Source organism: Myotis myotis, unplaced genomic scaffold, assembly GCF_014108235.1.
Source record: "Myotis myotis isolate mMyoMyo1 unplaced genomic scaffold, mMyoMyo1.p scaffold_m19_p_5, whole genome shotgun sequence".
Taxonomy (NCBI): Eukaryota; Metazoa; Chordata; class Mammalia; order Chiroptera; family Vespertilionidae; genus Myotis; species Myotis myotis.
The window spans coordinates 83,070,754-83,097,097 of NW_023416357.1; the positions used below are offsets into that span (position 1 = coordinate 83,070,754).

The 26,344-nt window shown below is 55.3% G+C and overlaps 1 protein-coding gene across 10 annotated transcripts in view; it reads right to left on the reverse strand.

Moving 5' to 3' along the window:
* Window positions 1-2,944: 2,944 nt before the first annotated feature.
* The window catches only part of MLXIPL (MLX interacting protein like), a 33,472-nt gene continuing 10,072 nt past the window's right edge, over window positions 2,945-26,344 (reverse strand). Inside the window, exons 1-17 of one of the 10 annotated variants that reach the window (XR_004967606.1) lie at window positions 22,386-22,739; window positions 18,192-18,298; window positions 14,218-14,300; window positions 13,964-14,053; window positions 13,628-13,672; window positions 13,190-13,270; window positions 12,870-13,071; window positions 12,685-12,765; window positions 9,281-9,450; window positions 7,499-8,027; window positions 7,197-7,264; window positions 6,677-7,090; window positions 6,461-6,580; window positions 6,168-6,295; window positions 5,961-6,084; window positions 5,170-5,374; window positions 2,945-4,990 (exon numbers count right to left, since the gene is read on the reverse strand). Coding sequence is in view for 8 of the 10 variants with exons in the window: in XM_036309719.1 (XP_036165612.1) it covers window positions 4,881-4,990; window positions 5,245-5,374; window positions 5,961-6,084; window positions 6,168-6,295; window positions 6,461-6,580; window positions 6,677-7,090; window positions 7,197-7,264; window positions 7,499-8,027; window positions 9,281-9,450; window positions 12,685-12,765; window positions 12,870-13,071; window positions 13,190-13,270; window positions 13,628-13,672; window positions 13,964-14,053; window positions 14,218-14,300; window positions 18,192-18,298; window positions 22,386-22,684 (2,781 nt within the window). In the remaining 2 variants the exon portion in view is untranslated. Of the gene's footprint in view, window positions 4,991-5,169; window positions 5,375-5,935; window positions 6,085-6,167; window positions 6,296-6,460; window positions 6,581-6,676; window positions 7,091-7,196; window positions 7,265-7,498; window positions 8,028-9,280; window positions 9,451-12,684; window positions 12,766-12,869; window positions 13,072-13,189; window positions 13,271-13,627; window positions 13,673-13,963; window positions 14,054-14,217; window positions 14,301-18,191; window positions 18,299-22,385; window positions 22,740-23,673; window positions 23,737-26,344 lie in introns of those variants that run through there. The other 9 variants (XR_004967607.1, XM_036309723.1, XM_036309727.1 and 6 more) reach the window with 9 other exon arrangements.

Sequence of the window (26,344 nt, forward strand, 5' to 3'; positions counted from 1 at the left end):
AAACCAGCCGGCCCCAACCCATGCACCAGGCCTCTATCCTATATAATAAAAGGGTAATATGCAAATTGACCCAAACAGCAGAACAACTGGTAATGACTGGTCACTATGATACACACTGACCACCAGGGGGCAGACGCTCAATGCAGGAGCTGCTCCCTGATGGTCAGTGCGCTCCCACAAAGGGAGCTCTGCTCAGCCACAAGCCATGCTGATGGCTGCCAGCACAGTGGTGGTGGTGGGAGCCTCTCCAGCCTCCTCAGCAGCGCTAAGGATGTCTGACTGCACCTTAGGCCTGCTCCCCGCTGGCAAGTGGACATCCCCTGAGGGCTCCCAGGCTGCCAGAGGGATGGCTGACTGCCAGCTTAGGCCTGATCCCCCGGGGAGTGGGCCTAAGCAAGCAGGTGGACATCCCCCGAGGGGTCCCAGACTAAGAGAGGGCACAGGCTGGGCTGAGGGACCCCCCCCCGAGTGCACAAATTTTTGTGTACCGGGCCTCTAGTCTATATATATAAAAGCCAAGCAAGCAGAATGACCAGAACAACTGGTCACTGTGACCAGCAGCCAGGCAAACGGCCCAATCAGGGGCGGGGCCAGCTGGCCAACCTCTCAAAGCCCCTACCCCAGGGGTGAGCAAACTTTTTGACTCGAGGGCCACAATGGGTTCTTAAACTGGACCGGAGGGCCGGAACAAAAGCATGGATGGAGTGTTTGTGTGAACTAATATAAATTCCAAGTAAACATCATTACATAAAAGGGTACGGTCTTTTTTTTCAATAGTTTTATTCATTTCAGACGGGCCAGATCCGGCCCACGGGCCGTAGTTTGCCCACGGCTGCCCTACCCCCTGCCGACCCGGCCTCAATCGGCCCAGATTGGGCAGGCTGGCTGGATGGGCGGGCTGGCTGGATCCCACCTGTGCATGAATTGGTGCACAAGGCCTCTAGTATAATCAATAACATTGTAATAACTATGTATGGTGTCAGATGGTTACTAGATTTATTGGGATTATCACTTAGTAAGTTATATAATGTTATTCACTGGGTTATACACCTGAAACTAATGTAATATTGTATGTCAACTTTGAGAAAAATTGTTAAAAAAAAAAGTTTAGGCCTGCCTCCCTCATGGGCTGATCAGGTCTTACTTGTAAAGGCAAAATGGAATGACGCATCCCAGGAACCACTGGACTCCTTGGGATGTGAAAGGAAGGAGGCTGTGGAGAGAAATGAGGCTGCAGGGGTAGCAGGGCCCAGTCACAAAGCACCTTGAACATCTGTTCAAAAACCTGGCATCATTGGAGGGAAGTAGGAGCCAAAGAAGCAATGGAAACATAACTTCAATCTGCAATTGAAGATCCACCTTGCATTGATTGGAGTCTTCCCTACCTCTGGCCTGTGTTAGGTGGAACGATAAGTTTTGTCATTGTTTAATCAGTGATTTTCAAAGTTTGAGCCCTGGACCCAGCATCATTAGAAATGCAAATTCTGCCCTACCCGGTTTGGCTCAGTGGATAGAGTGTCAGCCTGCGAACTGAAGGGTCCCAGGTTCAATTCCAGTCAAGGGCACATGCCTGGGGTTGCAGGCTCAATCCCCAGTAGGGGGCATGCAGAAGGCAGCCAATTAATGATTCTCTCTCATCATTGATGTTTCTATCTCTCCCTCTCCCTTCTTCTCTGAAATCAATGAAAATATATTTTTAAAAAAAGAAATACAAATTCTTAGACTTCATCCCAGATTTGCTGACTCGGAAACTTTAGAAGTGGGGGCCTGGAAATCTGTATTTAACATGCCCACTAAGTGATTTCTGATACACATTAAAGTCTCTGAATCAGAATTAATCTAACTTGAGCCCCATATATATATAATTTGCAGCTCAAAGCCTCTATTACAGTGGCTCTTAACCTTGGTTGCATATTGGGAATACCTTAAAAGATGCCGATGTCTAAACCCCATAACCAGAGATTCTTTTTTAATTAATCCAGACTGGGCCTAATCATGATTTTTAAAGCCCTCCCTCAACCCCCCCCCCAAAAAGAAATTATTTAAATGCACATTTAAGTTTGAAGAGCAGCTGTAAGGGACACAGGAGGCTCATGCAAAGACAATGTTCTGTTGGGCCAGGGCAGTGACTGTGGAGATGAATGCTTACAATGTCAACTGGCCAGGCCTCTGTAACAGATCCTATAGGGTAGTGGGGTGTGGGGAGGAGCCAGGAAGGACTGTTTGCAGCTTACACAAGTGTCCGAATGGTGGCACCTTCCCTGAGGATGGAGCGCATGGAGAGGACCAGGTTTGAGGGGGAAGACTTGGGGTACAGTCTTAGGAATGATGAGTTCTGTTTTGACCCCTTTAAGGTTAAGGAAGCTGTGGAACATTCAGACGGAGGGCTCAGGGTGGCAGTTGGATATGTGGTTGTGTAGCTCTGGGGTGGAGGGGATGGGATTGCCTGGGACTTGCCATAGTGAGAGGGAAGCAGGCCAGAGAAAGGGACTGGTGGAGGAGGAGGCTCCCACAGCAGGAAGGCACGGTCAGGAAGGAGGAAGGAAAGCCTGCCAGGAATTTGGGATTCAAAAGGAGAGTGGTTGAAGAAGATGGTCTGGGGGCTGGGGAAAGACAAGAGCATGCAAAGCGGTTGTGGGATTTGGCAACTAAGGAGTCAAGGGACCTGGGTGAAAGAATCAGTCCTGGGGTATGGCTAGGCCAGAAGGTGGGAGGAGGAGCCCAAAGGCAGGCCGCTGTGGGTAATTGGGAGGGGAGAGGGAGAGGGAGAGCAAGACAACTCCCTCACGGGAAGGTGGCACCTAGAGAAGGACACAGAGCCAAGGGGATGTCTTATGAGCATCTTCCCAGTGGGTTATGAGTGGGTGAAAAACAGCAGAGCACAAACTGCCAGGATGTTACCTTTCAAAGAGCTGCTTCAAGTCGTGGCCTGCAGCAGCAAATAGCATTTTAAGTTTGTGTGCACCTGTCACTGCACAGTAAAGAGAAGTGTCTAATGGCAGAGATGAGTCAGACAGTCTGAGTGGGCACCTCATTAAGTGTGCAACCTGGGGCTAGTTAACCTCTCCGTGCCTCAAGTTTTCATCTATGAAATAGGGATATTATGATAACTCTTATGTAGTGTTTTTTGCCAGGCACTGTTGTGCTTTATATATTTTTAAAAATTGCTCTGAGAGGGAGGTAGGGAAGGAGAGGGAGAGAGAGATATTAATTTGTTATTCCACCTATTTATTCAGTCAGTCATGGTTGATTCTTATATGTGCCCTGACTGGGGATTAAATCTGCAACCTTGGTGTACTGGGATGACGCTCTAAGCAACTGAGCTACCCGGTACTTGACCAGGGCTTATATTTACTCTCAAATCCTCACAACAGGCCTGTAGAGGTAGGTATGGTAGGGATTGGGTAGGGAGGGATAAAGCCCTTAGAATAACTTGGCATGTAGTAAACACTGCATAGGTATGTAGTTGTTGTTATTATTCTATATGAATGAGAAGGGCAAAGCCCACAGAAGACTGTTTATATCCGGCAAATGCCCCCAGAAGTTCTGAGATATGAGAGGATTCAAACTTGCCAGGCCTGAATGGACAGCTCCATGAGAGGAGTACAGCAGTGAACAGAATCCCGAGAGCCACGACATCGCCTGCTTCACAGCAGGCCCTCAGGGAATATTTGTTCAATGGATCAATGAAAGGATCAATGAAGTGTTGGGGTCTTTTACCCCAACTCCCATCTGAAGTATCAGTTCCTTGTAAGACATCCCAGCCAAGCGGCCACCCGGTCAGTTTGCACATCTTGCACAGTGGGGACAACACTGCTCTCTGCAGCAGCACGTTTCTCCTCCTGGATGGTTCTGATGGGTGGCCCTGTCACTTCCACTCCTGGATCCCAGCTCTGCCCTCTTCCAACTTGGAAAGTAGTGAGCCTCTGTGAACCCTCTCCTGGCCATGGAGGGAGGATTTCCAAGATGAGGGTCCTCTCCCGCCTGGATGACAGCCACAGCCTAAATCTGGCTGCCTTACTTTTACCATCGCCCCATGGCGGCCTGTTCTCAACTTGGCACTCAGAGGAATCCTGTTCAGAAGTTAGTATCGAATCTTGTCCCACCTCTAGTCATAGCCCTCCAGTGGCTCTCCAGCTCAGAAGCCACCTCCCACTGCCAACCGACTCTCCATTCCAGAGCAAGATACGCTGACCATCCCTGACAGTTTGTTTTTATTGGTCAAGAATGCTCTACAAAACACGTACACACACGCGCGCGCGCACACACACACACACACACACACACAAACACACACAGACGATGCCTGCCTTGGCTTGGCCACGCCCCCTGCTGTGTGCTCTTCTGATACCAGAACCTCTAGGCTTCGTCCACCCAGGGATGCTATCCTGGAGCGCCCCCAGGTTACCAGTGAAGGAACAGAGAGAACCCCCTTTTCTGCTTCTCTGCTCAGAAGCAGAGGCATGTGCTCTACCTGTTGGGGAGCAGGTGGGAGTGACAGAGGAATAGGATCTTCCCATTTTCTCCTTTAAGTTCCTTGAGTTGCCAGTTTAGGCCCAAGTGTCACAGCTGCTCAGGCCTTGGGATCATCATCTGGTGGAAGCTTCCTCGCCCCCATTTTGCAGACTGGAAAATGGAGGTCCACGGATGGAGTATGAGTCCCCTAGGTCACAGTGTAGTCACTGGCAGAGCGGACACTGGAACTCAGTGTTTTCTGACTTCCAGGAGGTGGGAAGAGGCTAAGGTCCTGCTTAACGCTCAGGAAAGGGGACAAGCAGGGCCTGGGGCAGGAAGGGAGTGCCCAGAAGTTGTGTCTGGAGCCCACGTCCAGGGAAAGTAGTCCCTACGGCAGCTGAGTGAATGGCAGGGTCTGGTCAGCACTATAATGGTTTGCCCTCTGTGACTGCCCGTGCGGCTTGCTCAGGTATACAGCCTGGGTCCGTCAGGATACTGGTAGATGTGCTCAGCTGGCGGAGAGAGTTCAGGACAGCTGGGAAGAGAGAGAGACACCTCCTGTGGTCAGGACCCTACCCTTGGATGCTGAAGACAATGGGGTAGGGGGAGATGCTGGTTGGCAAGACTGTCTGTAGTCTCTTGGTAGCTGGGGAACCATCCAGAAAGCATGGTGGGATAGCCAAAACCCTAGGCTATTTTGAAGGCAGGCTGCACCTGGGGTCTGAGCAGAGTGGAATCCTCTGCCCTGAGGCCTGGACATCCCACTGGGCAGGTAGGTGGCTCACGTACTTGGCCGGAGAGCAGGCAGGGAGCAGTACTGGTCCAGCCAGGCCAACGAGGTCTGACGGAGGCTCTGCAAGCTTGCCGTGGACACCATTCCGTTGAAGGACTCAAACAGAGGCCGGATGAGGATGCTGAACTGGCCCAGGTCAAGGAATAGGCCTGTTGTCCAGCCAGTATCCTCACCCACTTCCCAGGTAGCCCTGACATCTGGCCCAAACCAGGGGAGAGGCCTGGTGACTATGAAGCCTTGAACCCCAAGGACCCCCACTGCAGCCACCCTCTCATCCTGCCAAGGCCTGCCCAGCTGACTGCCTCAGCTCCGCCATGGCCCTTCTTCTGGGCTGGACTAGCCCACACTCCTAGGCTTCCTGCCTGGCTCAGTCAAGAGCTTGATTAGGTGAGGGGGTAAGCAATTCCATGTCTTTCCTAGGGTCCAGCCCGCTCATGCCACTCAGAGTTCAGATTCCCCCAAACTTCCCTTGGGACTTTCTGTAGGCAGAGCTATGGTCCCCCCACCCAGGGGCTCCTCCCTCTGCTCCCAGCCCATCACTGGGCAATCCTGCTGGCCAAGATGCCAAGGCCTGGAAGGAGGGGTTGAAACTGGAGTCTCTTCCCCTGGAAGCAGCTCTGAGACCCTGCTTGGCCTCTAAAGCTGAGCCTGCAGCCAGGCACAACCTGGTCTGGCTGCAGCACTCACCCTGCCGCTGGCCCAGTGAGGATACTACCCAGAACTTCCAGTTGTGCAGTGTGCGGGCCCGGACATAGTCATCAAACATGTCTCGCATCTGGTCGAAACGCTGGTGTGTGATGGGCACCCCAGTGGCCGGCAGCTGCTGCTGGCATAGGCTGGGGGGGCATGGAGAGGGTCAGAGGTTGAGATTCAGGTAACTGGCCCCCCATTGTCCCAGCACCTGCAGGTTTCTGCCTACTTAATGGCAGCATTGAGCTCCTCAATCTGGTCCCGTAGCTGCTGGGCCTCCTCCTGCAAGGCCGCCCGCTCCTGCTGCAGCATGGTGATGTACTCGGCCGTCTTCTGCAGTGTCGTTGCTTTGCTCACCTGTGGGCATCACCAGTGTGGGGTCAGGTGCTGGGACCCACTCAGGCACTGGGGAGGCGGGAGGAGGCAACCGGGTATCTGGAGGGTCCTGAGATTTGGTCTTATGTAGGGGGTTCATGAAGAGCCCTGTGGCTCTGGGGGTACCATCCTAGGTAGGGGGCTCACCTTGAGGCTGGGCTGGGTGCTCAGCGTGCTCACCAGCCCATGCAGGGTGTCAAACCCCAACTTGATATTGAAGCGCCGCTTCTGCTCCGCAGATATGTGTGTGATGCGTCGGTTTTCAGTCTTGGGTCGGGGGACAGAAAGTGGGGTGAGCCTAGGAAGGAGTGTGGGAGGGCGTAGGGGGTAGCAAAGAGATCTTAGGGTGAGGGGATAGTGCACCTTGTCTGGACGACCCCGGCTTAGAATGGGCTGAGGCGGAGAGACTCGGACACTCATAGCCCCTGGGCCCGGCATGGAGTTAAGCTCCCCAGACAGCCGCCGCTCACCACCTGTGGCAGAGACAGACAGACCCACAGACAGACCAACACAGGGGAGCAGGTCCCATTGACCTGTCCCTCTTGTCCTGGCCCCAGATATAGTCCTCCCTTCTTCCTTCCCCTCCCTCCAACCCCTAGAGTCCTCCAATCCCTGCAACCCCTCTTTACCGCTGGGTGCTGGGGGTGACAGCCGCTCTACTTTGGGGACAATCAGGGGCCTGGGAGGGGCCAGTGTGGCTGGGCCCAGAGATGGCCGGGGTGGTGTGGGGGCCGGAGTCGGGGGAAAGAAGGTGCAGGGGAATTCAGGGACCGTCTCCTGAAGAGAAGGGTGGAGAGTTGGGGTGAAGCTCTCAGGTGGAGAAAAATGGAGGGCTGGGGTGAAGCTCTGAGGCTCCCCTCCACTCCTGAGTCTGCCATCTTACCCGGGATTTTGGGGGCCGCAGGAGGGTGTTGGATACAAGAGGTGGCTCCAGGGCTTGCTCAGGCTTGGCTGTGTACAAGCAGACTGTGAGGGTTCTCTCAGGTTATCTCCTAAGACCCCATCCCTCCACTCCAAATAGCCCACACCCCTTTTGGGTTCAGGGGTCATGTCCTTAATTCCTCACCACTCTGTCCCCCCCAGCTGAGTCTGCCCCTTTACCTTTACCCTCTGCACCCATAGGCTCCCCCCTTCCACATTTGGTTCCTGTCTCACCCTCTGTCAACTCTGCCCCTTCTATCTCACCTGCTGTGAGGAGCTGTGTGAGGCAGGAATTGTTGCCCCCAGCAATGGCAGGGGCCAAGGTCCGAGGGCTGGGCTTCCGCTCCCTAGGGGATGGGGTAGGGGGCTTGCCTCTGGGCTGCACACCTTGGGGCATTGTGAAGTGAGGCCCAAAGGGGGGCTCTGGATACCCCGAGGATAGAAGGTCCATGGGGAAGTGGGTCGGGGCAGGGCCTGTGCCAGACTGTGGGGTAGGTGAGAAGGTTGTGGGAGCAGGCAGCGGGGACACTCCTGACGCAGGAGGGACTGTTGGGAAGGAGAATCTGGGAGAGAAGAGAGGCTCTTCTTGCAGCATAGCAGGGGGCGGGGCCATGGAAGGGAAGAGGGGTAGGGGACAGGGCTCCAGGCCAGGCCCTTTGGCAGGGGCAGGGTATTGTAGGAGGGGTGGGGGTGTGGGACAGGGAGGGAGTTTAGGCTTGGGGTCTTCAGAAAGGAGGAAGTCAGAACTCAGGAAGACACTGGAGTCCAGGGAGCCAGGGCAGCTGCTCCGAGCCTGGTTGGGGGGAACAGACAGAGAGCAGGGGAGAAAGCTGGCCTTTATAGCCACCCAGGCAGCCTCCTGCCCTGGCTGAGCTCTGGACTGGGCACTGGGAGAGATAAGAGAAATGATCCCTGCCCTTTAACCCACACAGAAGGGAAATTATAATCTAATGAGGGTAGAGAGTGGAACACATTTATGCGTAAATTAGGCATGAGAAAGAGCATCAGTCTTCCTGACCTTTCATTCATTCACTAAATAATTTATGCATCCCTTCTTCCATCCATCCATCCACCTACCTATTTATTCTCTCACCTATGGGCTAGTTCATCTATCTTTTCACTAGCCCACCAGATACTAACCTATTCACCAATACATCCAACCATCTATGCTTCATTCATTCATCCACCATACATTGACTAGCCACTTATCCACCCACTAGCCCATTCACTGATCCACCAAATTATTCTTTTATCTATGAATTCCTCCATCCATCCAACCAACCACTCATCTACCTATATATACACCAACTCATTTAAGTATCGAGCCCCATCTATCCATTTTCCAACACACCCATCCATCCATACACTTATTCATTCACTCACTTGCTCAATCATCGGGCCATCATTTACCCAGTGCTGTTCATGTGCTTGAACAGTGGTAGGTATGGAAGATGCAGTGGTGCAAAACATAGCTCTTCCAGCAAGGCGCTCACTGTCTAGTCCAGGAGAGAGACCCCTCAATAATAACTACAACAGTGCATGAAAAGTCTGATGATGGAGGGAAAAGCATCTAACCAAGCAGCAGGGAGACAACATCCGAATTGGGTCTGGGAGTTCTTGAGCCAAAATGGTAGTCACTGTTTCCTAAACACACATGTTCAGTTTTCAGCCTCCATGCACTCGTTTGAGCTTCTCCTCCCATCTGACTTGCCCTCTACCGGTCTCTTCTGTCCAAACCCGAACTGTACACTAAGGCCCAGAACTCCCCGTCCTCCTAGAAGCCTTCCACAGCAAGCCGGCCCTTGGTGGTGCCTGCTCCATGCTCCTCCTGCCCTCAGCCTGACTCCCCCCAGCCATCTTGTCAGTTCTGCTTCCGGAGGATCTTTCCTCTCCAGCTGAACTGCACCCTCCCAGGATCTTTCTCCCCTCCAGTCTCACCCAGTGGACCAAACAAGCACAGGACTGGGCACTCAGAAAGTACCCGGAATGCCTCCTGGACATGGGCAAGTGAGCGAGGTAGGGCTGGGTGGGGTGGGTGGAACTCACCTGCTGGTGGTTATGCCCTGAGAGGTGGCTCATGCCCGAGGAGGCGGGGGGCACCTCTGAGCCCAGGATCCCACTGCTGAAAAGGGAGTCCGCCATGGGACTGAAACTGGGGGGCTCCAGGAAGTTTGAAGGCGTGGCTGTCTGAGAGGGGCGGTAGTTGGTGAAGAAATCTGTAATTCAGACACACAGGGTGGCAGCAGTTAGGGCTAAGGCCCTGGCAGCTGGAAGCTGTGGGAGGAGAGCGGGCCTCGTGCCCTGTCCCCAGGCTGGGCTGGGGTAGGGGGAAGGGGGGGCTTCCACAGGAGATTGTGAAACTGGGAGAGTTTCTGTCTCACTCAGGGGAAGCAGCAGCATAGGCTCGGGTGGGATGGGCCTGAGTGGGAGACAGCAGGGGGCTGGTAGGCGTGTGAGCAGGACCCCAGAAGTAGCCCTCCAACCAGCCCCACACTTGGCTCATGAGGCCCCCCTTTCCCATCCCCGGGGCTGGGCCCTCCCCTTTGTCTGCTCCAGTTACCAGCCCTGCTGGGGAACTTGAAGTGGGGGAGGGTAATAGAGTGTGACAGGGAGGGGAAGGGGCGAGGTCCAAGGGAGGAGCCCCACAGTGACTCAAGTTCAAGAGGTGAGTTAGGGGTAAGAGGGGTCAGGAGGTCAGTGTGTCTGGGACAAGACTTGCTGGAAGGTCAACAAATGGAACCTCAATAGTAGAATCCAGGAGTGGGGTGAAAGAGCTAAGGGGGTGATAGCAGGGGTCACAGGTCAGGCTCAGAGAGGGGGCTGGAGTGAGGGGTCCTGGAAAACCGGGAAGAGCTGGGGGTGGGGGGCAGCCAGATTGTTTGAGGTGCGGATTGTGTAAGCCCCAGGCTATTCTGGTTTTGGGAAGCAGCTGCCTGTGGCCTAACCACATCCCGGGCATGGGTGCCGCCTGCCCACCCGCTCCCTTCCGGGCACCTTTCTCTGACCCTGGTCAGCTTTCAGTCTGCACCAGCTCCCAAGGCCTCCTTGTCTGGTCAGACCAGACCCCACTGGCCTTGGGTAGGCCCCAGACCCCCAGCCAAGGGAGCTGGTAAGGCCTCTCCCCCGAAGGCCCCCTTAAAGGAAACCCAGGAATGAGACAGAGAAGACCACACCAAACCTTGAGCCTGATGGGCGTCAAACCTGTGTGTACATCTCTTGTGGCTCTGGGACTCACATGTGACAGGGCAGCTGGCTCCGCATATCAGTGTGTGGTCTCATGCAGCATCTGTCTCCCTTCCTGTCTGTCCCACTGTCTGTAGCTGTAAGTCTGTGTGTACCTGCCCTGATGTGAGGTGCTTGGTGTGTGCGTATCTGCCCTGTGCCCACCATGTCTGTGTGTGTGTGTGTGTGTGTGTGTGTGTGTGTGTGTGTGTTCTTGGCCACACAGTCATAAGGGATAGTCTTACTGTCCTGCTGCCTCCTTCTAATGAAGAACTGGGTGGCAGAGGGTGAGCAGTCACTGGTCCTCCATTCCCCAGCCCCCAGGGCCCAAAGGTCTCCTCACTACACCCCTTCAAGCCTGGGCTCTAGGACCAGCCTTGTCCTGGGCCTGGCCCCAGGATGCTGAGGGCCACAGAGCAGCCCCTGCTCCCCGCTGTTGCTGTCTCCACAGGGCTTTGGCAGGCCTCATGGAGCTGCGAGCCCCACTCATCACTGAGTCACCACCATCCCCTTATCTGAGATTGTGGCCATGTCCCCACCCAGCCTCCAGAGAAGCTGCTTGCTAGCCCTAGCCACCCACCGAGTCCCTCCCTAGCCTCAGTTCCCTCCACTGACCTACCATCCTCTCCCTGAGCCCCTCTCTCATCCAAGCTCCCTTTCCTCCTCTGAGCACCCTCACCAAGCCCCTTACCCCTCACTGAACTCTCCCCTCACCAGCCCCCTCATGGGTTTCCTTTCAAGTGAGGAGCTCTTGGGGACAATCCCAGCGGCAGCCGTGGTAACCCCAGTGCTCCTTGCCTTCCAAGTGCACAGAGCACTAGAAGAGGCCACACAGCCATCTCTTCTGCATGACACCCCTGACCATAGGCCACCCATACTTGCCCCCCATCCCCACCCCAGTAGCCACCCTAGGCTGAGAGAAGTCACTTCCTGGCCCCAGGGTTCGCCCAGCTCCCGGGGTGGGGGCAGTTGAGCTCCTACCTGTGGCAGGGGTCTGTGTGCCCAGATAGGGCGGCTGCCCTCCCAAGCTGGTCTGCTCCCAGGGCACTGCCATCAACACTTCTGCCCCCTCAGCCCCCACCCCTGTCCAGGGCTGAGGCAGGGGTGGGGGTGGTTCCTCATTCCCTAGTCCCCGCCCTATAGGCCTCCACCTCTTGACTGATCGGCCCAGGACCCTGTGGGGAAGGAGTGAAGGGGGTCACCGAAACTAAGCCTTTATCCCAGGAGTCCCCTTTTGCCCCCTAGGCCTTGGCTGAGACAGTCTGAGACCCGATGTCTACCTGATCACTGGAATGGCTATGAAGGCCCCTCAATGTCTGAATGTCAGGGGCAGCCTCCAAGATCTACAGCTCAGTGAAGAAAAGCAATATGAGGAGGAGTCTGTTGTGTGTGCTTTTTTATATAGACATGAGCATCTCTGGAAGGACATACTCTTGTGACCTGGTGGCCCTGGGGGTCAGAGGGGGAGGCAGGGAAACATACAACTTAAAAAAAAAAAATGTGCTGAAACCGGTTTGGCTCAGTGGATAGAGTGTCGGCCTGCGGACTGAAAGGTCCTGGGTTCGATTCCAGTCAAGGGCATGTACCTGGGTTGCGGGCACATCCCCAGTAGGAGATGTGCAGGAGGCAGCTGGTCGATGTTTCTCTCTCATCGATGTTTCTAACTCTCTATCTCTCTCCCTTCCTCTCTGTAAAAAATCAATAAAATATATATTAAAAAAATGCTTTACCAGATATAATTCCTGAGATTTTCTTCAAAATAACATAGGAGGAGAGAAGTGGGTGAGGTCTAGATAAAATAAGACTGGCCAAGATTTGATAAATGTTGAAATCAGTGATAGTTACATGGGGATTTATTGAACTCTGTTTGTGTGTTTGAAATGTTCTTTAATAAATAGTTTTTTAATGAATTATGTAAATAAATAGATTCAAACAAATCACAGTCCCCCTCTCCCCTGAGAGAGTCCCAGCATCCACTGCTTTCCTGGCAGTTCCCAGAGTCTGAAGCTTCAATGACCCTGATCCCCTGATCCCTACCCAGGAACTGGGTCTGGCCCTGCTCTCACCTAAGGCCACACCAGCCTCACCCCAAGGCCAGCCACAGGGACACCAGGAAAATCCCTCAGAAGTCACTCAGACCATCTGCCCTCCCAGAGGGGCATAGAACTGGCCTGAGGGCTCTCCTGCACAGACCCTGCCCTTCCACTCCAGGGGAGGGGCTGCCCCACCTGAGATCTCCATAAAGTCGTCCAGGCTGGGCTGCAGAGGTGTCAGCTCCGGCTGGATCATGTCGGCGTTGCCAACGTAGGCTGGAGGGGGCAGTGGTGATGTCAGGAGCAGCAGGAAGAGTGGAATGGGGACAGCTGTCCCCGGCCATCCTCCCTTGGCTGCCTGGATTCTCACAGGCCCTCACCGTCCTCGGGGGGCAGCTGCAAGGGTGTGGGGCTGGGCTGAGTCATGGTGAAGAGCGTGTCAGAGATGTCGGACAAAAAGCAATCGAGGTCCAGAAGCTGCCGCCCACCGGGGTCCTCCTCTGGCCCCCCCAGCAGCACAGGCACCACGCTGGAGAAGAGCTGCTCGCACCATCGCTCTGGTGGCTGCCATCCCCCTTCCACCTAGGGAGACAGAGTCTGCGGTTGCAGCCTGAGGGCTCCACTGCTCCTCCTCCTCCCCAGGCTTCGGACACAGGGGTCTCCCACCTCCCCTGGCCCTTCCACACCAGCCCCTGCCTGCCTGGGGGATGAAGTCGTCAGCCAGCCAGACGGCCTCTCTTTGCACCGTCCTCGCCTCTCTCTGGCGGACCCAGTTCACTGCCTGGAAGACTAGGGTCACACCATTGGCCTCTAACAACTACCCACAGGAGCCAGATCGGGAGGTAAGGGCACCGCCTCCTGCCTCCTCTACTTGTTCCTGCCAGGGATCGCAGGGTAGTTTTTAGGGCCCGTTATTCCCCCTTGCCTCCCCACCACTTGCTCAGTCAACCAGAGCCCTGCGATCTTCCCACCACGGCTGCAGGGTGCGAAGGGCTCAGTTAATCAGCCAGAGGACAGAGGCCATGCCTTATGCTTAGGGTCTTCCCTCACGTTCCACCCTCACACCTCCTGCCCCTTCGCCACTGCCTTGCCCACCCGGAGGGACGCTGTAAATTCTCTGGGTCCAGGGAACACCCACCTGCTTTGGGGCCAGGAGGTCCCCTTCCCTGCTGGACTTACGGAGCTGCAGGAACACACAGACGTGGACACTGGATTCCTTGCCCCTCCTCCATCACTCCCCGCCAAGGCCTCCTCTACTCAGAAGCTCCACCAAATCAAAGGGACCCCCACTTCCCTTCAGGAGCTCCTCCTCCCGGGGAAGTAAGGAGGCCGCGAGATCCTATGGCCACACGAGGGCGCTGTCAGCCTGGGTCTTAACGGAGGGCGGGGGCGCCTCCTTGGGCTCTTCCAAGAGGAGCGGTGGCCAGCACCGGCCGGGGAGAAGTCCGGCGCGTCCCCCGGGGTCCCCACTGACCCGTTTCTTGTAGTAGATGCGCCACTTGTGGTACTCGCGCATCACCACCTCGATGCGCCGCTTCCAGTAATTTCCTTCCAGGACCACAGCCTGGGGAAGACCGGGAGGGGGCTCCGTGCGAGGGGTAGCACTGACTCCCCCCCCACGCGGTCCCCTTCTGCCGGCCCCTCCCGCCCAGTGCAGAGAGGGACCCGAGGGAGGGGCCGGGGTTCGGGAGGAGGCAGGTGGGCAGTGGTCCCCTTAGTCTCACCTACCTCCGGTTTCCGATGCGCGTCAGCCTCAGGCCCCTGCAGGGGGGTCACAAAGCCACACACGGGGCTCTTCCTCCTCTCCACGTCTAGAGAAGGGGGCCAGGTCAGGGGTGCCCAGCTCCCTCGTCTTTCACCCCCAGAGGACGGACTCAGGAGCCACCCTTAGGGATGCTGCCTGGCTTTCGACGGTCAGATTAAGTGTCACCTCCTCTAGGAAGCCTTCTAGCCTTCTTCCCTAGCACTACCTCCTCTCCCTCTTCCATGCAACCCTTTGAAACTAACCCAACCCAGTAGGTGTGAAAGGAATGCTTGTTGAATGGGACTGGGGCCACAGGGAGGGAGCTGCCTCAAGAACATCCTGGTCAGATTGGCCTCTAGAACATCCTGGTCAGATTGGCCTCTAGAACATTCTGGTCAGATTGGCAAGCCAAGGGCCCTGATCCCTTGGCCCTCGCCTCAGGCTCCTTGGCACTGCCCAATGTGAGCTCAGAGAACCACCCCTTGTCCACTTCAGGGCACCTACCTGAGCCCCCTTTTCACCTCCTCCACTCCCTTTCCTGCCTCCAATCCTGATCTCTCTCTGGGCCCTTTTCTTTTTGCCTCGAAACACATTCCAGGTTCTCCTTTACCTCCCAAACTTTTCCTTCCCTATGCTATCGGACCAGCTAACCCTTTGCTTTCCCTTCAAACTCTAGAACAAGCATGTCACTTGCCACCTCCACTTCTGTACCTCCCAGTCTCATCTTCACCTCTGTACTCAGCATCTGCCCCCGTGCTCACCTCCCAACCATGCTCATCCTGCCCCTTTCTAGCTCCAGACCCATCCCCCAGTTGCTAGGGACCCTACACTAGGATGTCCGAACACTTGTCACTCTCAGATGTCTGCGACATTCCCTCTCCAGCCTGTGCCTCCTCTGGACTGCCAGCCCTCACTCCCGGTTCCTGTTTAATCCATGGACTAGCCATCTAAATCCCACGGATATGACATTTCTTCCAATGTAACCCTCTGGTCCATTGCCATTTCTCACCTAGACCTCTCTGACTCCAGGCTCACACTCTCTAGCCCACTTCCTGCTGCGGCCAGGTCAATTCTTCCTAAAGCGCAGTTCAGGCCTGAACCCCTCCAGGGCTCCCTAAACCTCCATGATAAAGTCCACACTCCTGAGTGGCTTCCAAGCCCTCCAGGACTAGTTCCACTGTTTTTCCTGCCTTTCTGTCTCCTTAATGCCCCACCTGGAAGCCAAACAGCTCCCACCGTAACCCCCCCCCCCCCCCCACACACACACATAGCCTACCCTCTGGTTTTATTTTACATGGAAAACCCCTCCCTTGATAGCCCAGAGCAGCTCCTCTTCCAGAAAACCTTCCCTCCTCTGAACCACCCTGGTTAGGCCTGCCTCAGTCTTCACCTGCCTCAGCCATTTCTCTGAATGCTGGCCTCCCCGCTGGGAGTGCAAGCAGGAGTTGCGCCCTTTAGCCCAGAATCCCTGCATCTGACACAGAGGTTGGCACCCAGAAGGACTTCAAAACCCCGAGCAGTGACTTTTTCTAATATTCTTGACACAAAGGACTTCAGGGGTGTCCTTGGGGGCTCATCCTGCCGAATCCCTGAGTGAAGTTCCTCTGGGACAGTTGACACAGAGGAGGGAGATCACCTGAACATGACATTTCTTGGGACCGTCAACAAAGTTCTGACTTAAAGGACATTCTCCAAAATGATCCCTAGGAGATTGAGGAGGATTGCTGAGCCTGCTTGGACAGAAGACAAAAGGAAAGCCCTTAGGTATGTGGACTCCCAGGGGTATAAGAGTCCCAAAAAGCATCTGTCCCTTGCTTTCCAGATGAGGAAATGAGCAGTAGAAAAGAGTAAGTTTGCCCAGGGGCCCGAGAGAGTCAGGGCTGAGCAGGCCTGGTCTACTCTCTCCTCCCCCACCCAGGGACACTGTGCTCTGGACAAAAGGGCAGTGACCTGGAGGTGGGGCAGGCTTTATTTAACAATGAGAAATTCATCCATTCATGCAGCAACCTAGCCCCTTGCACCTATGCTGGGATAATAGCTGAGTCAGAATCCAGGGATGACTCAGGGTGCTCACAGCTTAGTGGTTGAGATGAGGAAAGCACACACATAACATGAGCTAATGCCAGGTGGAGAGCCTGCCCATGAAAGGGGCACAGTGCTCTGGAAGTTCAGAGGAAACTGAGATGAGTTTGGGGAAAAGAAGGGGTTCTGGAGGCCAGGAGCCTGCAGAGAGGTGGCAGGTGCCTGGGGATGAGCCAGGCAGCCCTCCAGCAGTCACCCCGCCCCCTCTCTGTTTTCTGAAGCCCACCTCCAAACCTTTGGTGCTCAGGGAGGAGGAGGAACCCTGACATTTGTTCTCTGCCTGTCTATGCTCTTGCTATTATCACAACAATAGAGATAGAGCTGAGGGCTCACTCTCAGGGAATCCTTGTGTGTGACCGCCTGGTGCTGCGATGTGATCGCACCGAAAACTCACAGCAGACCTCAGCAGTAAGACCTATTATCATGCCTACCTAACAGATGAGCAAGTGTCAGTTAGGGGAGGCTAGGGACTTTGCAAAGTTCACATAGTGGGGCATACTAGAACTTGACTCAAACCCACCTTTGTATGACTCAGAACTTGGAGTCCTTCTAACAACTTGTACAACAGCTGGAGACCACAGTCTGTCTGGGTGAGGACCCCGGGTTTGCACCCCATCCAGCTTTGTAGAAAAGGGGGACAGAGAGTGATACTGATTCCCCTGGTCTATCAGCTCCCTGGTGTGGTCAGGCCCATTCTCAGGTGAGGACTGGAAGCCAGTCAGCAGGATTCAATAAAGGAGCACTGGGCTCGCAGCTGGAGAGCCCTGGACTTCCCAGCTACAGCTCTGCTCCTTTTATGCTCCGTGGCACTGAACAAGTCACTTGCATTTTGGGCTTCACTGGCTCATGTATAAAATGGGGGTAATAATACCTATCTCTCAGGGATGCTAGGAAGCCTCAAATAAGATGATTTAGGAAAGAGCTGAACACACAGATGAATAACAACCCAAAACACACACACTCTCTCCCTACTTAGGTGGAATCTTGTGGGGCCAGTACAGAGAACACTGGTTCCTCCTGGGCTACGTGTTCCCAGCCTTTGATCCTGCAGCAGAACCTACCTAAGCTGGACAGGGTCCCAACATGGGCCAATTAGTCTATTTCTCCGCCTCTGCTGTCCTGCCAGGGGGAAGGAGAAGGGGTCTTGTATCCCTAAATGAATATGATCTTCTCAAGGTTTCCTCAGTTTCAACCATCATTTACTGAGCACTTTGTGCCAGGCTTGTTCATACCCGTTATCCCCACGCCAACCATGAAAAGTAGGGCTATTGGCCTCATTTTATAAATGAGGAAATAGGTTCAGAGAGGTTAGACAACTTGCCTGCAGTCACACAGCCAGCAAGTGACAGGAACAGGGTGGGAAACCAGCTCTGTGTACTCTGGAGTCCTTCATCTCTACCACATGGCCTCTCTGGGCCCTATCCCCCAAAATCTCATGGGATCACTTGGTGGGAGTTCAGTAAGGACTTTAATGAAGGGCTGGAAGAGACCCATGCAGGATCCTCAGTTTCCCCATTTGCAAAGTGACAGAATTGGCCCAGACAGTGTCTAACACCTCTTTCTAACCTGGCATTTGAAGCACCTGACTATACTACTGGGATGCAGAATGAGTCTTGAACTGTTCCCCAAATCTCAGGCCAACTTAGGACTTCCAAGGGGTGACTTCTGTTGTGCCCAGCTCTACAATGGAGAGCACTCTTAGAGAGTGCCAGGGACACCCCAAGACTCTCTGGGGGTCAGAAGCTGTTCAGGGGTGCTTGTGCTGATACTCCCAAAACACTCTGTTGGTGCAAGCTGGGATTCCTGGATAGCCATTTCCCAAACCCCACCCCCTCCCACAGCCCTTGGGCTGGGAAGGCCCATGGTACCCACTCACACTGGATATACCAGGCTCTCCAGATGGCGTTGTTGAGGCGGATCTTGTCTCGGCAGAGCAGCTTGAGACCTTTGAAATTCTTCCACTTGGGAGACACCAGCTTTCCACTGTCAGAGGGAGAGGGCTGGGTCAGAGCTGAGGGTGGGGAAAGGGGCTTCTGCAGAGGCTGGCTCTACACAAGCACTAGGCACTCATCTGTGGTGGGCACTTTGAGGGATCCTCTCAAGTCCTGCCCCTCTCTGTAACCTGCCTGAAATTCCTACCTTGAAAGTCAGGCTTTAAAATATCCTTTCAGCCCTAGCTGGTTTGGATCAGAGGATAAAGCATAGGCCCACGGACTGAAGGGTCCCAGGTTCAATTCTGGTCAAGGGCACATACCTCAATTCCTGGCCCTAGGGTGTGTGAGGGAGGCAACCAATTAATGTGTCTCTCTCACATCAATGTTTCTCTGTTTCTCCCCCTCCTTTCCACTCTAAAAATCAATGGAAAAATATCCTCAGGTGAGGATTAACAAAAAAAGTAATAAAATACCCTCCCAGGTGCCCACTAGGGGACCTTGTGTTCTTTGGTGAGATCTGCTTGTTAATCTACTACCAGAACTAGAGCCAGGACTGGAGCCTGTTTATCAGCTTAATCTTCATAGTACTACCCAGTGGCCTTACAAGCACCTGTCTTGTAGGCCAGCTAGATACAGTTCTCACTGAAGGAAACTGAGGATCAGGAAGAGAGAGGGACATACCCAAGATCACATGGCAGAGACTCGCCCAGGCCCTGTGGCTTTTTCTTTTTTTTTTTCCACCAGTCTTGCTGGCTCCCTAGGTCAAGGGGATGGGTAAGGTTTGTCTGGCAAGGAGAGGAAGCCACTTCACCAGAGGTGGCCTCCAAGCAGCCAGCCACTGCCTTTTCATTGCCCTTCTGGTGTCTGCCCAGCCCCAAGTCCTAGAATGGCAATCTGGACGGAGCTGGAAGGTATGCCCCTTTCTCAGGGATGTGCCCAAGACAATACCATTCAGATCCAAAGGAAGGCATCTGAGATGATGGAGTAGTGAGCAGGGGGAGGCAGCATCCTGACCCTAAACCGAACCCTAGCAGTCAATTAAATTCATGAGATGAAAAGGCTCTACACAGATGAGGAGCTTGCCTCTCAGGGCCCTCTAGGCGCAGGCCAAGTTTGCCACCTCCAGGGAGCTGACCTAGGAGGTCAAGATGTTCAGGGTCTTAGACACCTGCTCGTCCCTCCCTCCTCATGACCCACAAGCCAGGGTTGTACACCAGTCCCTTCTGGCCCACCTTCTCCAACCCTTATTCACATAGAAGGCTGAGGCCTCAAGGCGTAGTCTTAGCCTTTCAGAACACTAGGCCTGCTCTGCTGAGGGGCCTCTCTCTAATCCAGGGGGTAAGGGACAGGTAGGTGGCAGTCTGACTCCTACAGCCCCTTGGGTGCATAGGTCACTAGGCCTCCTCTCCTCTTTGGTCTCCAAGCTCCTGTGTTTGCTTTGGAATAGGGAGAGGGGTAGACTGCCACCCTAGGGCACATCAGGCCTCATTACCCAAATAGAGTACATAACCCAAGCGCACAGGCCCGCTTGCTGGCCCTCTCCCTCCTAAGTTAGATAAACACCATCTGTCTGGAGAAATGGGAGAGTACTCAGACACATCTTGGGCCAGCTTTTTTTGTGGCACCTGGGGGGCTTGGGGGGCCTCCTGAGTTTATTGCCCCTGCCTGTATCCCAGCAAACCTCCCAGCCCACTCTGGTCACCCAGTGCCCCACCTCCAGCCTGCCTGCCTTTCCTCTTTCTGAGGTTATAGTGTTGTGGCCAGGTAAGACTAGAGGAGATGAGACGACAAAATCTAAGCCCAGGAGGAAAGTCTGTGCTGAACTTGTTGGCTCCGAGAGGGGCGGGGGGGGGGGGGGGGGGGGCGGGCAACCTGGAGCAAAAAGCCTGAAGCCAGAGTTCAAGGACTTCTTATGACCAGAAGAAAATCTGGAAATCTTGGGGATGGGATGGGGAAAACTCAGAAGTCCTAGTTCAGTTTCCCCTACTCCCACACATATCTACCTTACAGCAATTCCCTTGGAGTCTCCCAGGCAGGGTCCTGCTTGCTCCCCCATTTCCCCGAGGCCATTCTTTCCATGGCTCTGGCCAGCTCTGACGATGAACGAAGTGTATGCTTAGGACTTCCAGAACCTGCCTCCCTGGAGTTTCCACCCAAAGAACCATAGAACATGGGGTTCCTCCTAGAAAAGTCCTTCCTCTGCCCACACTGCCCTTCTGAGGGTGAAGCTGGCCAGGCTTCCCCAGGCTCTCCTCCGGGTCAAGCTGGCTAGTTCCTCCCAACACCTTTGGACCCATTGCCTTGCTGTCCCTTCCCATCCACTCACTCTCTTGGGATACCCTAGACTCTAGGGCCTAGAGATTGCTCCCCCAAGCCTCTCCCTCCAGGGAGCCCCAATAATTAGGGGTCTAAAGGGCTAAAACACAATCCCAATCTGAGCCTCAGTTTTTTCCTCTACCCAATGGGGGAACCCAAGGGCTCCACTTCCATCCCTGGAGCATAAGGCCTGAGGGAGTGAATATTCTGGTTGTTTAGGGAGAAAGCACAGCTCTCTCCATCCCAGCTGCCCCCCCCCACCCCCCACCCATCGGAGTCACACCAACTTCCAGTCGACCTCTTAGTGGGGACAGTTCTTGGAATGTGCTCTGTCCCCTACCTTGCCACCTCCTCTTTTGGTCACCCATGGTCTGGGGTTAGGGGTGGGTGTTAGCCAGCCCAGGTAGAAATGGGGGCCGGGGCGGGGGGGGGGGGGGGGGGCTGGGGAGGAGGGGTGCCCGCACCTGGTGTACTGGGACCTCAGATGGCCGGCTCAGGCGGTCTGCGATATGAAGGGAGGGGGGGGGGTGTTGGGGGAGGGATGGGAATTTGAACTTTCCACATTGGTCTGGCGCCTGAGACGATCAGGTTGCAACATGACCCGGGCCCGGGGCCAGAGCTTGAGGGCCAAGGTTACAACGCCTCCAGCCAATGGGGTCGCGGCTGCGAGGCAGCTGTTGCGAGTGGGCAACACTCCCCCGCAATTCCCACCCCAGCCCCTGCTCCGGCTCCGGCTCCGGGTCAGAGCAGCCAGTGCGGGTCTGTAGACTACAGTTCTCTGAAGGGGAGGAGTGTCTCGGAGGAAGCGGAATGTTTGCAGAGAAAAGATCAACGCCAGCCGAACCCCCCGCCACCCCCCCGCCCACACCCACACACCCACACACACACTCCCACCCCCTCCTTTATCCCGTACGGTTTTCGGTTGATAATTTATCCTGGCTCCTCAGCTCCCGGGAACTTTGCTCCAGGGCACTGGGCCAGGACCCGGGTTCGCGCCCTCCCCTGGGACACAGGCATGGCGTTGGAGCTGGGCGGACGGCGCGCCCTGAGCAGCGCCAAGCAGGGGTCCTGGGCAGGACGAGGCGCCCAGCCTCTAAGAGACCGGGTGGGCGAGCCCAGGCCTCCGGCATCCGCCCCTCCGGCTCGCAGCACCCCCTGCCCGGCGACGGCGGGAACCTTTGCGAGCTGCGCCCCCTTGGGTCCGCCCGGGGCACCCTCTCCAGCTACCCTCGCCCCGGCAGATCAAAAACAGGTGTCCCAGCAATTGGGGTGGGGGCTGTGCAGGACGAGAGACTGGGTTTCAATCGACAGTTGGCTATGAATGGGGACAACCACGGACGCGAGGCGAACGGCGAGGGCGCAGGGAGAGAGTGGGTGTGGGCCGGGGCTGCTCGGGAGGGGGCGGGGGCTGCAGGTGGTCGCGTGGAGTGGCCCCGGGTGGAGGGTGGGAGGGACAGGGTGGCCGAGGATCCCAGGAGCGCGAGGGATTCTCTGGCATTTCTTTGGGAGCAGAGGATGGGGAGGGGAGGGGGCCCGCGGTGGGCCGACGGAGGTCGAGGTCTGCGCCCTGGGAAGAGTGATGGTCGTGAGGACGAGGACGGGAACCGGACAGTACGCAGGCCCGATTGGGATCAGTAGGTTGGGCCAGGGTCAGAGGACGCTGGGGGGGGGGGGGGGGGGAGGAGAGGGTGTCCAGGATGTGGCCGGAGTCTCCGAGCGCAGTCGGGGACCCGGGCTCGGGACCGGGTCGGGTGTCCGGGGCCTCGGTGCGCGGTCCCGCCTGGAGGGCCCAGGCCGTCGGGTCCCGGAGCCGCCCTCACCTGTAGGCCAGGCTCATGCACTCGAAGAGGCGGGTGAGTGTGGGGTCGATGCTGCGCGGCCCGAAGTCGGCGAGCCCCACGGGCCCCTCCTGGTCCCGCCGTCGGGTCAGCGAGTCGCTGTGCGGCGACGACACCATGAAGTGACCGCTGTGGATGACCTGCGAGCGGAGCCGCCCGCCCGCGCTGCGGCGGGTGCTCGGGTCCTCCGAGTCTGTGTCTGAGTCCGAGTCCGCGCTGGGCACAGCCCGTGGGCCCTGCAAACCCGCGGCCAGACCTGCCAGCGCCCCGGCGGTGGCCATGGCGGCGGTCGCCTCCCGGGGCTCGCTGGAGCCGCCGGCCGGGCTGCGGGGGCCAGGCAGCCCTCATTAGCATCGCCCTGCCCCCGGGTCCCTGTAGGTCGCTCGGCGGGGCGGGGCTGCAGGGCTCCCCGGGCCAGAGCGGACCGAGAGGGCGGGGCTTAAATGAATATAAAACACCGCGTAGGTGCGGGCTGCGGAGCTCCTGAGCCTACAGTTTGGAGCAGGAGGAGGTCCCTGTCTTCCCAAACGCCTTTCCTTCTGCTGTGACCAGGTAGAGCAGCGGTTCTCAACCTGTGGGTCGCGAACCCTTTGGGGGTCGAACGTCCCTTTCACAAGGGTCGCCTAAGACCATCGGAAAACACATATATAATTACATATTGTTTTTGTGATTAATCACTATGCTTTAATGATGTTCACTTTGTAACAATGAAAATACATCCTGCATATCAGATATTTACATTACGATTCATCACAGTAGCAAAATTACAGTTATGAAGTAGCAACGAAAATAATTTTATGGTTGAGGGTCACCACAACATGAGGAACTGTATTAAATGGTCGCGGCATTAGGAAGGTTGAGAACCACTGCTCTAGGCTGTTTGATAGGTGCTTGTTGTTGTTTTAAATATATTTTTATTGATTTCAGGGAGGAAGGGAGAGGGAGAGAGAGATGAGAGGGAATCATTGATTGGCTGCCTCCTGCACACCCCCTACTGGGGATCGAGCCTACAACCTGGGAATGTGCCCTTGACTGGTTGAGAACCACTGATAGAGTCTTGGCGGAACCGTCCCTGCTCCACCCAAATGGGTTTCCGGATTTGATGATCAGTCATGCACTCCTGATCCTGAAAGCACCTCAGCGCCTGGGGCTCCAGCTTCTAGGGATGACTTCCCATGAAGCCCCTCACCTAACTACAACCCCCCTGACCTCTGACCTCCCAGCTCACATGCACCCCCTCTCAGTCATCCACACACCTGGAAGTACCCACCTCTCAGAAGTCTTGTGTGGAAGGTCTCAGGACCCCCAGTTGCCATTATGGTCATCACGGCACCTGCACAGAGCCCCAGAGGGTTACCTGAATGTGAATCCTGCGAGGCCAAGCAGGGTCAGTCCCAGTGGTGATGGGCGATGGCTGGCAAGGTGGAGCCTTGTCACCCTCCCCTGGATATCCCCCCGCAGGCCATCTGCTCAGGAGCTCCGCAGCCCACCCTGAGGTCCAGCTTATGTTCCTGTGTCTAAAGTCCCTCCTCTCACTCTGAGGACATAAACCAGGATGTTTGGTCTGAGGCACTCACACCTGTCACCTCTCTGGCACCTTTGACAATCCTTAGAGGGGGGTTCTTGCCCCACTTTCATGGGGCACCAGAGTCCATAGGAGTGGAAAAATGCCCCAAGTACTGGCAGAGGAACAGCAACACAGCCTGGTCTGAAAGGAGTCTAGACTTCCCACCCAGGGCTATCCCTGGTGGGGAGCAGGGGTGGGCTGGAGGCAAATGCTAACCCGCTGTGGTTTTGACAAATAGGTGGCTTACATGTGGTTACATAAGTAAGGTGGTTTCTTCCATGGTAGGGTCCCAAAGCTCCCACAGTCAAATGACAGTGCCCCTGGCCCGGCTGAAATTGTTACCAAAAGCTGCTCACAAACCGGCCCTTCCACCCACCTATGTCCTTGGCTGGGAACCCTCTGTCCCTGACAAACAGGCACCTCATGTTCCCAGGAGCTCCCCTCCGCTGATTCCCTGCTATTCCCTCGGGGAGGTGCATGCTCCCTGCACATCCTATCAAATTCTGGGGCCTCAGGTACCAGCCTCAGCCTGCCTCCTCTGGGGAGAGAGCCATCCCGCAGAGGCCCTTTTGGGATCCTTGGCACAGAGACCAACAGGGTCATTACCTATGCTCTATGCGCCTGTCTGGCTTCTTCCCTGACCAGTGGGCCTTGAGGCAGGACTGTGTCCCAGGGTCTCTGAACCCCCACACTGGGTACCCAGGGACTTGGGGAATGCTTGGAGCAGGCCATGAAGCTAAGAGGAGCTGGTGGCCACTGTGGGAGGTCAAAGGTAGGAAGCAGGGTCCCTTGGAATCTTCTAGCTTCAGGGGCTCTGGCTTACACAGAGACCTGAATTGATCCTTACTCTACCCATAATTTTATGAATGAACCTGGGCAAATCTCTGTCTTACTCGAGGCTGCTCAAAGACTGGCCTTCCCATCCACCTATGTCCCTTGGCTCTGTGTCTCCACTTATAAAATGGGAAGTTGAATTCAGTGACTTCTCAGGTTCCTACAGCTTCCACTACCTCTGGTTCTAAGTCTCTGCTGTCAACATCCCCAGCTCACTCCACCATGCTCCCCCAGGCCTCCTGTCTCAAGGAGAAAACCTCCCAGTTGAATCTCCTTCCTTTCAAGAGACTTTCCCTCACCCTATGCTCCTTCCTTTCCAAGCCACCAGTTGCCCCCTAACAGGCATTTGCACCCCATTTCAGCCCTCGGCTTGATAGCACCTTTGGAGGCCTAAGAACTGAAAAGACAATCCTCCTGGTGTAAAAACACTAAACTGTACAATACGTGCAATGAAGTTCACAAATTCTGATGTCTCTTATGACTACATCTTCAATTAAAATTACATATATAATCCCCCCCGCCAACATTGCTGGGGCTTTGAATGTGTGCTTCATCTGCCTTGGCCAGTCTCCCCAGCCTGTCTGCTTGGCCATTTAAGGAAGCATGCACTCCTCGGCCCAGGCACTGTATTTCAACACTTTGAGCCATCATCTCTACCCCCACTGCAGTAAGTAACATTGCCTCCATTTTGCAGGTGAAGAAACAGGTTCATAGAGGGATACACTTGCTCCCCAACTAAGCAAGGGCAGAACCAGGCCTGATTCTGAGGTCCAGCCTCCTTCACCCACGAGGCTGTGGCCCTCTCCTCTTAAAAATGGTTCTAGCCACAGTGCAAGCGGAAAAGTCAAACCAGCTGGTGGTACGAGGGGCCTGGCATGCCTGGCAGTGGGCACAGCTGGTTCAGGGTGTCCTTGCCCAGGTGACAGCACAGGCTTCTGTGAGCTGACCCCGCTCACCCTCTACCTTCCTTTCCCATTTGGCCTCTATCTGCCTCTGCTCGGTGTTTATAGCTTCTCACTACACATGAGTCTCATCCAGGGCCATGAAGGTGCAGGACAAGGTCCTGTCTGGGGTGTAAAACCTGCTTGTCTCAGTGATCCCGCCTGACACCATACCCAGACTTTTTAAAAAAAATCCTCACCTGAGGATGGTTTTTTAAAGTATTGATTTTAGAGAGAGAGAGAAGAAGGGAGAGAGAAACATGGATTGGTTTCCTCCCATACAAGCCCTGAGTGGGGATCGAATTCACAACCTAGGTATGTGCCTTGATCAGGAATCGAACCTGCAACCTTTTGGTGTATGAGACAACACTCCAACCAGCTGGGCCACCCGGCCAGGGCTGTCTCCCAGTCTTAGTTTCAGGGATTTGTCCCCCAGGCTGCCCCTCCATGTCAGGAAATCTCACCCATCCTAGAAGCACCACAATCCTTGTTCAAATACAACTCTAATTTCATTCCACTCTGCCAGCCACCATGAGTGGTGCATATTCCTCCCTTTTCCACTAGATGGCAAAATCCCTGAAAGTGAAAACCACATCTAT